General features: G+C 29.3%; 1 protein-coding gene across 1 annotated transcript; it reads left to right on the top strand.

The window, feature by feature from the left end:
• The first annotated feature begins 1,190 nt into the window (after nucleotides 1-1,190).
• LOC119686261 (soluble guanylate cyclase 88E) lies at nucleotides 1,191-9,681 on the top strand. The gene is made up of 9 exons (XM_038100799.1): nucleotides 1,191-1,456; nucleotides 3,336-3,823; nucleotides 4,140-4,263; nucleotides 4,400-4,535; nucleotides 5,644-5,770; nucleotides 7,241-7,445; nucleotides 7,527-8,824; nucleotides 8,932-9,357; nucleotides 9,413-9,681. Exons 1-9 carry the CDS (start codon nucleotides 1,289-1,291, stop codon nucleotides 9,588-9,590), a joined length of 3,150 nt encoding a protein of 1,049 aa, XP_037956727.1. The 5' UTR covers nucleotides 1,191-1,288; the 3' UTR covers nucleotides 9,591-9,681.
• Nucleotides 9,682-12,327: the final 2,646 nt, after the last annotated feature.

Genomic DNA, 12,327 nt, shown 5'->3' with positions numbered 1-12,327 from the left:
AGTATTACGGGGCATAGCTAAAAAACACTCCTGACCACTTAAAGCAATACTTTTAAGACAATAGAACAATTCATTTCAATGTGAATAACGAAATTCGAATAGACGTGTATTCCGTTTTTGGTAAATTGGATGACGAACAATAAAGTGAGTTAAATATTAAGATAATAATATATTAATATATGGAATAAAAATATTTGAGTAAATTTAAAATTACTAAAACATTAATTTATTAAAACAAGTTTAGAATAAGAATTAAAGAGAAATTTAGAATTAGTTAAGAATTAAAATATTATAACATTAAACTATTAATATATTAAAATAATAATATATATATATAATATATATATATATATAAATTTAACATTACTAAATTACTAATATTTATAAAAAAAAAACTAAGGAAACAACACATCTTTTTTAATTATTCCATGTATGTAGTGATTAAGTAAATTAATTAGAAATTTAGAATTAGTTAAAAATTAGAATATTATTATTAAACTATTAAACTATTAATATATTAAAATAATATTGTATGAATATATTTAATTATAAAATTACTAAAACACTTATATTTAAAGTACTTAAATATTTAAGAAAGAAATGCACCATTTTTAATCATTTCATCTATGTTAGTAAGTTAGTAAGTTCATTTATCTTGCATGAAAGTTTTATTATGACAATAACCTAAGTTAACCTCTACTGTCTATGTCTAACTATTAATTTTAATAAAAAACAAACTGTCTTAGCAGTTGTGTTGAATAAATTTTCTTATCTTATTTTTAATAAAAGTAACAAAATTCAATTCGCAAACTTCATTATCTAAATTCCAATCAATAATTCGTCTAGTTGCAATCCTGCAAAGCCGATTATATGAACACATAACATTTTTTTCATTTAATTTAATTTGGCTTATAACCTTTTCATAGTAAACAAGTATTAGAGTATTATTTCTAACAATAGAAGACTTAATACATTTAAAATTCAATTATTAACAAAATGAAATCAAGTTAAGTTTTTTCTTTATGATTTCATATTAAGATTAACTATATAACATACTGAACTATGACTTTAATTTATCATGAAGAGCAAATTTTATTACTAAGAATTTTTCTTTTATTACAGTTTGCAATAAATAAAATAGAACTTGACTGAATTTAATTGAAACCCTTACTGCTTATAAATACAAAGCATCCACATACACTTATGCCAGCAAGCAACTAAAGCCGAAACGCACAGCTCTGTCTTCTAACAATCCCACCTAACCTACATCACCAACGAACTCATCAATATGTATGGTTTACTATTGGAAAATCTTTCCGAATACATAAAATCAGTTTATGGTGAGGAGAAATGGGAGGATATACGACGACAAGCTGGCATCGACTCACCATCATTCAGTGTACATCAAGTGTATCCGGAGAATTTGCTTAACAAATTGGCAAAAAAGGCGCAACAGGTAAGTTTCGCCGAACATCAAGCAAAGCATACCAAATTGCATAAAATCAATCGAATATTAGTGATGTGAATAAAGTACGAAACAGAATCAATTATTCGAATACAAATAATTCTATTTATGAAATTTATTTTGTCGTTGTGATTTGAATAATAAATTTCTCGAAGTAATTTATATTAAATAAAACTTATGAAATTACATTGGAGAAACTCACTAAATAGAAATTTTTTAAAAAACTTTTCTGAGTGCTTACATTATTCTGGAAAGGTTTTCTTTATAGCACTCTATAACATGACTTAAATTCAAAACACAACCATCCCATACAATTTCTTAAACAATGTAATTCTATTTAACACTTATTCCATATATCGTTTATAAATAAAGTCTTCCCTTAATATTTTTTTTTTCATTTATATGAAAAAATAAAGTGAATAAATGAAGCGATGCCATAATAAATAAGGGCTTTATTTGATAGCTTTAAGAAATATTGTTATTGCCCTCTTGGCAGCTATTCATTGCTTTTAATATTTGTAAAATTAAATATGTTGTTATTATTATGTTGGAGATTTTGCATTTCAATATTGAGATATATTATACCCTTTCTAATAGAGACAGAGTATTTCTCCTAGTCCGGCGTCCTTAATAAATTATTGTATTATACCAAAATTACACAATCTTATTATTATATACGATATAAGATGTCCATTTAAGTACTTCTCTCTGTACATGTTTTAACGTCTTATTCTTTTCTTTACAAAACCAACATATTTCCTTATATTAAGTTCCTAATTTTGTAAGGTCATAAGTTTTAGCTATGGTTTTCGCTTCAGAATTTTCGTAATGATTCTTAAGGTGTTTATACTTAGTTTCTTACCATGCTTAAATCGTCGGAAAATCCTATAAGACTAATTAATTATACTTGGAGTATTAATAGCCCAAATCCATAACTCAATTATAGTATATAAATTAGTAAAATTATATTTTTTTATCAGTTAGAATATACTCAATATATTATAATGATTACTTTATGAATACTATCCATGATATAATAAAAAATATTAATTACATATTGAAACTTAAAATTAGAATGAGAAAAGAATTTAAAATCATACCGAAATCAGGTTTAACTTTTTAAAAAAAAACTTAAGTACTATGAGTTTTATTTTTTTTATTTATTTCCAAACAATTTTTTAAGCGTTACTTTTTATCAAAAATAACTTGTCTCTATTTACTGAAATATATAAAAGCCTCGAATTTATGTCTTAAGAGTTCATTAGGCTCTTAATTCTGGTAAAGTCAAATCCAGAGCTTATAACTAGAAGAGGAGCTTTATTGGCTAAATAGAACCGATATCTATGAGCAACGAGTGAATATTATTGTGTGGAAAATAGCAACGAATGATGGAACTACTGAGATTTTGAATTAATATTCGGTAATATTTTCTTTCGATTCTTGCCATATTGTGAATCATAAAAGCTGGAATTGGCAAACTATTTTCTCTAATGAAAAATAATAAAATATCGATTTACTGTGATATTACACTTGAACCAGATTTCATCAAAACCGGCAGGAGTTCTTGCAGTTTAGCTCCAAAATTTTTTGCATTAAAAACCTGTAAGCTTTCCACTAAGTACATTTTTAGGTAATGGCCTAATCGACACCATAGGTGCTTTTAGAACACCAGAAATCAATTAATCAATATAAAAATTTTCTTTGAGCATTTATCTATACATGACTTCGCTAGTGAACAAGTAGAAATAAATATATTTTGATATGATTGATTAATTATTATTTATAGCCATTTTTATTAAAATTAATCATATTTATTATATAAGCAAATATATTTTATGCAAGTTTTTGATTTTTACTTATATAACAACAGGTACTTGGCGTTTCGGAACGGGATTTTATGGATCAAATGGGTGTTTATTTTGTTGGATTTGTTGGCCAATATGGATATGATCGTGTATTATCTGTTCTTGGAAGACATATGCGCGATTTTCTTAATGGCCTTGACAATTTACATGAATATTTAAAATTTTCCTATCCACGTATGCGTGCACCATCCTTCATATGCGAGAATGAAACGCGCCAAGGTCTCACGTTGCACTATCGCTCCAAACGACGTGGATTCGTTTATTACACCATGGGACAAATACGTGAAGTGGCAAGATATTTCTATCATAAAGAAATGCACATTGAATTGGTGCGCGAAGAAATACTCTTCGATACTGTGCACGTTACATTTCAGTTGTCATTTGATAACCGTGCATTCACATTGGCCTCCCTAGCTATGACACGAGAAGAGAAGCATTTGCCCATAAGCGCACACGTACTCTTTGAAATATTTCCATTTTGTATAGTTTTTGGGTAAGTTTAAGCAACCATGACAACATAATGGCATGTGGGTGCAGATGGAGCTGCAATAAAAGTAGTTTGCATTTATTTGCTAGCTCTTGTCGTCCTTCAAATGAAATTGAAAACTAATTGCATTTGAAGCAGCTGCAAACAGCAACTTATGGCACTTATTGCAATCCATGCACAATTGTGCTTCTGCAGTTGCTAATTTGCAACTCGTAGCATTCATTTGGAAAATATCACAGTTACCATTTACATTTTCATGCCAACTATTCCTATTTTTCTTTTATCTCCAATGCATACAATGAAATTCATTTGAAATTGTCAGTGCTGATATGGTAGTACGTAGTATAGGCAATTCATTAATGGTCATATTACCCGAACTCTTGGGAAAGAAAATCACAGCCTGGTTCGATCTAGTGCGACCGCTAATTGCTTTCAAGTTTCAGACGGTGAGTAAAAAAAAGAGAGATTCTAACAACAACACAAGAGTTCTTGATTCAATTGAATTGAAATAAAAAATTGAAAAAAAAAGAAACTTTTAATTGAATAAATACTGAATATCGAAATTTATTTATGCCAAATTAGATATTAAATCGTACCAACAACATATTTGAACTAGTTACTGTGGAGCCTGTGGTGGAACGTTTGGATGTGCCGGATGATAATGAGCATCTTGGGCATGAGGATGGCAGCGAACCAGAAAAATCGCTTAGATTAAAAGGTTATTATATGTTTATTAAAATTTTATATATTATTTGGAAGCACAATTTTAGAACTATATATTTTGTTGATTAAATTCTAAAATAATAAAAAATGTATATGTAGTATTATATATAATTAATATTAAGAATATATAAAAAATTAAAAATATATATATGTGATATATATTTGAAATTAGATTATATTAAAATTAATGTATACGATTATATCAAATTATATACAACTTTTTCTGGAATTTATTGATGTTGCTATTATTTTCAATCCCTAAGCACAATTCAATCCCAAATCAATTTAGAGTTTATTATTTTCGCTACAATCGTTTTATAAAAATATTTTAAATACCTAAATAGCTTGTTAGTAAAATTGATTAAATATTATATTTAAATTATCTGAACTATTACAGAACATTTAACAAAAACAAATGAAACAACAATCATGTCAATTTTGTATAAATGAAATAAAGATTACTTATGTGCAGAACCGTATCTCATTACAAATACTTATAAATCTTACAAATCCAATATATTTTTTAATTAAGATATATTACGATAATTACTAAAATTATTATTTACAAAGTGATATAAGGGCTTGAAAGAAATTTCTATAGAAGAACAATTGCTGGTTAATGAAGCAAATTTGATTAATATGTAATAGCTCAGAAATGGTTCACAACGGTATTAAAAAACTGGACATGGTAACCCTGTAGATGAAAATTAAATTCAGAAACTAATATTAAAATATATATATGAAAATAAAAAAGACAAAAAGTCACAAAATTATTTAAATGTCTTCTATAACCGATCTCTTTAGAGAAAAATCTCTCAAAAAAAAAATTTAAAAAACTAATAAGCCTCATGAAACAAATAAAGTTCTAATTTTTTTTTAACAATATTACTAATATCTTCAAAGTCTGTATTTATATACCATTAAGTCTCTCCAAGAAATCAATAATAATGGTTATAGAATAAGGTGAATGCAGTAGTATTATGACTTGAAAATAGATTTTTTAATTTCTTTCTAATGTAACATCAACAGTTATTTATCAATTTGATTTTATGAAAAATTAAAATTTTTAATTATAATCTATAATTATTATGATTACATTTCAGGTCAAATGGTTTATATGGAAAACTGGCGAATGATAATGTTTTTAGGTACGCCAGTAATGCCTGATTTAAACTCATTGATTACAACTGGTTTATATATCAATGATTTGTCTATGCATGATTTTAGCAGGTAAAACATAATTTTTTAATAATGTATGTCAATAATTATCATATTATTATTTTAATAATTATCAATTAACAATATTACAATAATAATTTTCGGAAAAAAGTTACTTATATAGACGATAAATATCTCTGATAAATATTATTAAATTTGTACATTGTCTTCATTAAAAAAGGGTCTAAACTATAGATTTATGTACTGGTGAATTGAAGATAAGTAAAGGGTAATAATGGAATTTTCTTACTGCAACTGGATATATATAAATATTGTAGGCTGCCTGTTGGCAGCGTTTTTTTAAAGCAAAAATTAGAATCTATATATCGCTTGAACTGGAAATATATTGAATATATGTTATTTATACCACCAAGCAGCTAAACTACTTGAAAATCTTTGAATTCAGCTCAATTAGCAACTGGAACAGGTTTTGGCTGATAGACATCTTTAAATGAGGTACACAATTTAGTACAACTCTTTTCTATGATCCTGGTCACAAAGATACTAAGTACAAGTATGTATGTATGTTGATCCTTTTTTTTGAGTCAGCGCAACTGGGCACTTTTACTCTTTAATAGCTGGGGGTACTACCGGGTCCCACCCATCTCATTGACTAATTTATGTATTGCCTACAAGCTTCATGATTATTCAGTGATTGATCTAAGATCTGCGTACCTCCCCGTGCGGAGAGTGATTCTAAGGTCTTTTAGCATGTCGTTTGTGCGGATGTACCAAGGCACTTTGAAGAGCCTTCGGAGAGCCTGACTTTGAGCGACTTGTACCTTTTGTATAGTAGAGTCGGCAGCTTTGCTATACGCGACACACCCATAAAGTAATGCTGGTCGAATTATCTGGCTATAGATCAGTTTTCTGTTCTTCACGCTAATGTTGTTGTGTTTGAAAAGTGGTTGTAAGCATTGCAGTGCAACTGCTTCTTTTGACTTGTATATGCTTATGCTCAAATCGAATGAGCTAATCAAACAATATATCTTGAAAACACATTTGAGACAGGACATACAGTTAACATCATGAAAACAATTGAAAAAAATCTTTCTATATTAAATATTTAAATCATGTCAATCTTATTGACATTTTTCACAGAAATTTCAATTTTATATTGGAATTATTAACGTTTGGTAATCATGCTAAGGGATATATTATATTCAATGACCCTTGCTACATCTGTGGGGAAGATGAGGCAGGTGCTTTTGTTTTCTATGCCTGTTTTATGTTTCATTATAAGTTCGAAGAAGTTTTAAATCTTCTAAGATTAATTCAGCAAAATAAGGGCAAACATGTTAAATAGATATCGAGAATTCGATATCGAGTAATAACTATTAAGGTTTTTGGCCTTAATAAAAAAAAAAATTTCTGATATATTACAAATACTAAAATTTTAAAAAGCGTTTTTAAAACAGAAACACGTTAATGTGACATTAACAAAACTAGTTTATAATCTTGATATTTTTTATTCATATATAGAGATCTTATGTTAGCCGGTACACAACAATCAGTGGAACTAAAGCTTGCCTTGGATCAAGAACAACAAAAATCTAAAAAGTTAGAAGAATCTATGCGGAAATTAGATGAAGAAATGCGACGAACTGATGAATTGCTGTATCAGATGATACCGAAGCAAGTAGCAGATCGCTTACGTAGGGGAGAAAATCCAATAGATACTTGTGAGGTAAATATATAAATATATCTAAGCTATATTTATCTTTAAAGTCCATGTAATTTTATTTTATGCTTAACATCTTTTATTTAGATGTTTGATAGCGTTTCAATACTTTTCTCTGATGTGGTCACTTTTACTGAAATTTGTAGTAGAATTACGCCTATGGAAGTTGTATCCATGTTGAATGCAATGTATTCCATATTTGATAAATTAACAGAACGTAATACAGTCTACAAAGTGGAGACAATTGGTGACGCATATATGGTTGTAGCGGGTGCACCAGAGAAAGACGCAAATCATGCTGAAAGAGTCTGTGATATGGCACTTGATATGGTAGAAGCAATAACAGATTTAAAAGATCCATCAACTGGACAACATTTACGCATACGTGTGGGGGTACATTCTGGTGCTGTGGTTGCTGGTATTGTTGGTTTAAAAATGCCACGCTATTGCCTTTTTGGTGATACTGTCAATACTGCATCACGCATGGAATCCACCAGTGCCGCTATGAAAGTACATGTGTCAGAATCAACCAAAGATTTTTTAGGTCCTAGTTATAAACTTTCTGAACGTGGTGAAATAGAAGTGAAAGGCAAAGGTGCTATGAAAACGTATTGGTTGGAAGAACATACAAACCGTAGAAAGCTACAATTACCTTCGGCTATACAAAATACGATGGGTTCATTCACACCAGCAAGTTCCACTAGTGGTACTACTGTATCCACACCAACAACAGTTGAGCGACGTATCAGTGTAATACAACCCCCGAAAGCAATAATGCCACCACCATGTCCAATGGCAACACCAACTCAATCTAAAATTGAAAGCAATAATATAGAAAACAGCAGTGCCACGAGCACTACAAGTACAATTACCGCAGACGCTGCAGCCGTTGCTGCTGGCACTGCAACAACTAGCAACACAGAAGATCGAAGTCGTATATACTCGCCAGTAACTTTTAAGGATGTTGCTAGACGTAGTGCAGCTAATTCCCCAGTACGAAACTTGCAAAGCAGTAGCAGTAGCTTTGAGAGAAGACGAGAAGAACGTTCAAATTCAACAGGGCACGTGTTTATGCGTTCACCCAGCGATATTTTTGGTTCTCTTATTTTAGATACTGAAGAATTCTTAGAAGATTTGCAAATTTCACGTGGTTCTCTTGGCAGTAGTACAAAAAATTGTCCTTTTAGTCCTATACCACCGTTTCGTATTGGTAGTGCGCCCCCAAAGCCAAGACCAAATAACCCAGATCAGTTCACACCAGAAGAATTAGCAGCAATGGATCAAATAACTCCCCCTTCGACTGCACCTGCTAGAGAAACGGCGACTTGTAAGAGCATGATGACATCAGCTCCCACATCAGCGCCTTTAGAAAAATCAAAAACAAGGTGACGGAATATACTAATACAATACTTTTATAATTTAATTTTTTGTACAGTCAATTAATTTAAATAAATTCGAATTTCTAAACTATTATTTTTGTTTTTCAAATTAGAAAAATCACATTTTCATCTAGTACGTCCAAGCAAACAGATTTGAAATCTAAACAGTCCGGAAATGCCTCGTTTAGCAGTAGCCGTACAGTCTCGAAAGAATCTCTGTCCATGCACTCACCGCCACCTGTGCGTTCACTATCAGCACCATTACCGATGACAAAGGCAGCAAGAAAAGCCTTTCTTGCCGCTAAGCAGACTAAAGCAATGGAAAAATTAGACAAAATGATCGAAGAAGTCAACGAAGTTGATAATCACATGAAGAAAGCAGAAGCTATGCGTTTAACGAATTTTGAATTAAGCAGCGGCGGTAGAATGCGATCTATAGACGATGATAGCGGCGGAGGTGGTTGCCCCTTGTTTTTACCACCACCACCTCCATCAGTAATGCCAAACTCTATATCTGATTCAAGTATTTGTAACCATGGGTAACTAATTTAACACTTATATGCTAATACATTTTTACATATTTCTTATTTATAGGCACAGTCATGTATCACATATAAACTATCATCATGTCCATGAACCAAAACTGACTAACAGTCAAAGTTTTACACATGCACGCGTCACTGATGCAGCACACCAATGTTGTAGTGGTTTTAGTCACTCCAACGGACGTCATGCACATCGCATGCACTCGAGCGCTTGTCAGTTACTTTAAATGAAGAAGAACTTCCGACTTTAAATTCGGAAGAAATCAATCATTTAAAAACAGTATACGATGTGAAGAGTTTCAGAAACCGAAAAGTTAAGTTATTAAGCATGTAATTAATAAATTAACTTCGAATATCGTAATTTTAAATAAAATGCACTGAGTATTAGAATGATAATTAGAGTAATCTATAAGTTAGTTAATGAAATGGTAGGATCATTTAACATACATTATTTTCAACATAACCTGATCTCATTACATATTTATGTTTTAAGTGCTATAAATCAGCTTTCATAAACTTATTGGTCTAACCCAGTGTTTCACAACAACTTACAACCTACTAATGCACGAGCAAAAGAATGAGATTGATTATAGGAAACGTGACTGATATAGTTCGGCTTTCATTGCTCAAAAAGAACCTGCTTACCTTTCCGAATACGATCTTTCTGTAAAACAAGTAGAGGAAACATTAGAATTCTTAAAAGTTTTAAATAAGGCATACCATAAAAAGAATTGAGAAACACTGCTCTAACTGCAAAATTTAGTCAATATTAGAAATAATTGATTTTAATGATATTATCACTTAATAGCTTTATCAAAACCTTTGCAGTTTTAAAGTAAAATCTGATATTTTTATCGAAAATTTTTTAATATTTAATGTTAAAATTAGTTATTGCTGTTATAATAAAATATCTGGTTTAAAATACTTCTACTTCCGGAAGAAACTTTTAGAATCTTCATTTAGAACCATTTGTTTTCATCCCTGAAGGCGCTTATCCCAATTGTTTGTATAAGTTTCCGTTCATTTCGATACTTCGCTTTCTATTTGCTATTAGCCTATTTGACATAATCGCTATTTTAAACCGTTTCACATTATTTACTTGCCATTCTACATATATATGGATTATATATATACTTATATTCGTATATAAAATGACTTGAAATTTTTTTCAGTATTCAATTATTGCATTTCACCTTAAGAATGCACCGGCAGAGATATCTAAATGTAAGAATCATATGTGTTAGTGGCAGCCAAATGTTATCTCCATTCGATGTTTAGGATACTAGAGAATAAAATGATGTCACATATATCCATAGCTGCGGTTGGCAGTTGAGCAACTGATATCTGAGTTTATTTTGCTAGCTCAATGAACTGTAGAATTTTACCATTTAAATCAAAGGGTCTAGATTTTCAAAATATATACTATAAAAATCATCTAAAAGGCATATAAATTATATATAAAAAATATCTTAAATTTATAAATTTCATATGAAAATGTATTTCTTCAGTTTAACTCAGCAACTCAATTTATGTAGTTCCTTAAATTTCCTTTAAAATCTACTGTATAATAATAAGATAGTATAATTAAATAATTTACTATTTAGGAACTACGAACGCATTTAGATATCACTGTACAATAATTATATATAATAATTTTATTTCTGGTCTAAGATAATCAAATGATTTAACTATTTTAAACTTTCGAAATCCCATATATTCTTCTCTGTTTTTCTCATGTCTATAAATACATATACATATATAAATATTTCTACATCTTTATTAAACATTATGTACTTTGAGTATTGATTTTCATTACGAAATAAATACTTATGGCATTGAAGATCTCATAAAATTCGTGATTAATTAACATGTTAAAAAGGTTAATTTTCTCTTACTATTATTACTGCAACAGCATATATACCATTCAACATATGTAGAACGTATAACATTCAACTATTTTAAACTTTCGAAATCCAATATATACTTCTCTGTTTCTCTGTTTGTATTCTTATAAATATTATAATATTAGTATCTACTAATAAAATATTTATTAAAATACAGTATCAGTATACACTATCTCATCAAAACGTGTCTATCCGATAGCGCAAATAAATGAATTAAGGACATTGTCCGTTTTCTCAAAATGATTAAATAGTTTTTCTATTATAATTAGGTTCCCTGTTAACAGTCCGGACGCGCTCCCAAAAGCGATATTCGAATGAATCCACATAAAGGGCTTCAGTGACCTGTACCATCTCGTGAAACGAGCTCCCACTGTTACCTACCATGTACTACATTATTACTAACTCATTGTTTAAATTCTCTAATATCTTATCATTTAGATTATCCTGTCTTTATCATTTATGGTAGGCATAAATTGCTTTTATTTAGTAAATAGGGGAACAACTCATAGATTTATAAAACATATTTCGAAGGTCTGTCGAACGAATTAGGTTAGTCTAAGAAATCTGGAACTAGTCAAATTTTAGTATAAGAAATGCTATAGATAAATACCTCATGATATGACAATACCAAAGAATAAGTTAAAACATGGATTTAACTAAATATATAGAATATAGTTTTATAGACAAAAAAAATTATATATATATATCAAAGTAAAATATTTAACAAAAATATACTTATAGATACAAATATTAAAAGTTCAAATAAAATAAAATTTTGGTCAATGTTACTAAATATAGAGCATATCTGTTTCTTAATAAAAAAGCTTTCATATCTTCAATGTAATTATATATATTGTATATATATCATATATATAAAATATGTAATGATATTCTTAATTTTATTTTTATTAATTTTAAGTAAGAAACAAATCGAATTGAATGCTTAAGAAGTGCTATTTTTATATGCAATATATTGTCTAACTATGTGTGAAATAATTAAGATAAATTATAGGTACAGTTTAGGATATATGTAAGTACACGCCGCGGAATATTACAACTT

The sequence above is a fragment of the Teleopsis dalmanni genome, chromosome 2 (assembly GCF_002237135.1).
Source record: "Teleopsis dalmanni isolate 2A chromosome 2, ASM223713v2, whole genome shotgun sequence".
NCBI lineage: Eukaryota > Metazoa > Arthropoda > Insecta > Diptera > Diopsidae > Teleopsis > Teleopsis dalmanni.
This window is presented reverse-complemented; position numbering and strand designations above follow the sequence as displayed.

Coding starts and splice junctions, on each gene's coding strand:
- LOC119686261 (XM_038100799.1), top strand. CDS start 1,289: ATGTATGGTTTACTATTGGAAAATCTTTCCGAATACATAAAATCAGTT. Junction 8,825..8,931: donor TTAGAAAAATCAAAAACAAG/GTGACGGAATAT, acceptor TTTTCAAATTAG/AAAAATCACATTTTCATCTA. Junction 9,358..9,412: donor TCAAGTATTTGTAACCATGG/GTAACTAATTTA, acceptor TCTTATTTATAG/GCACAGTCATGTATCACATA.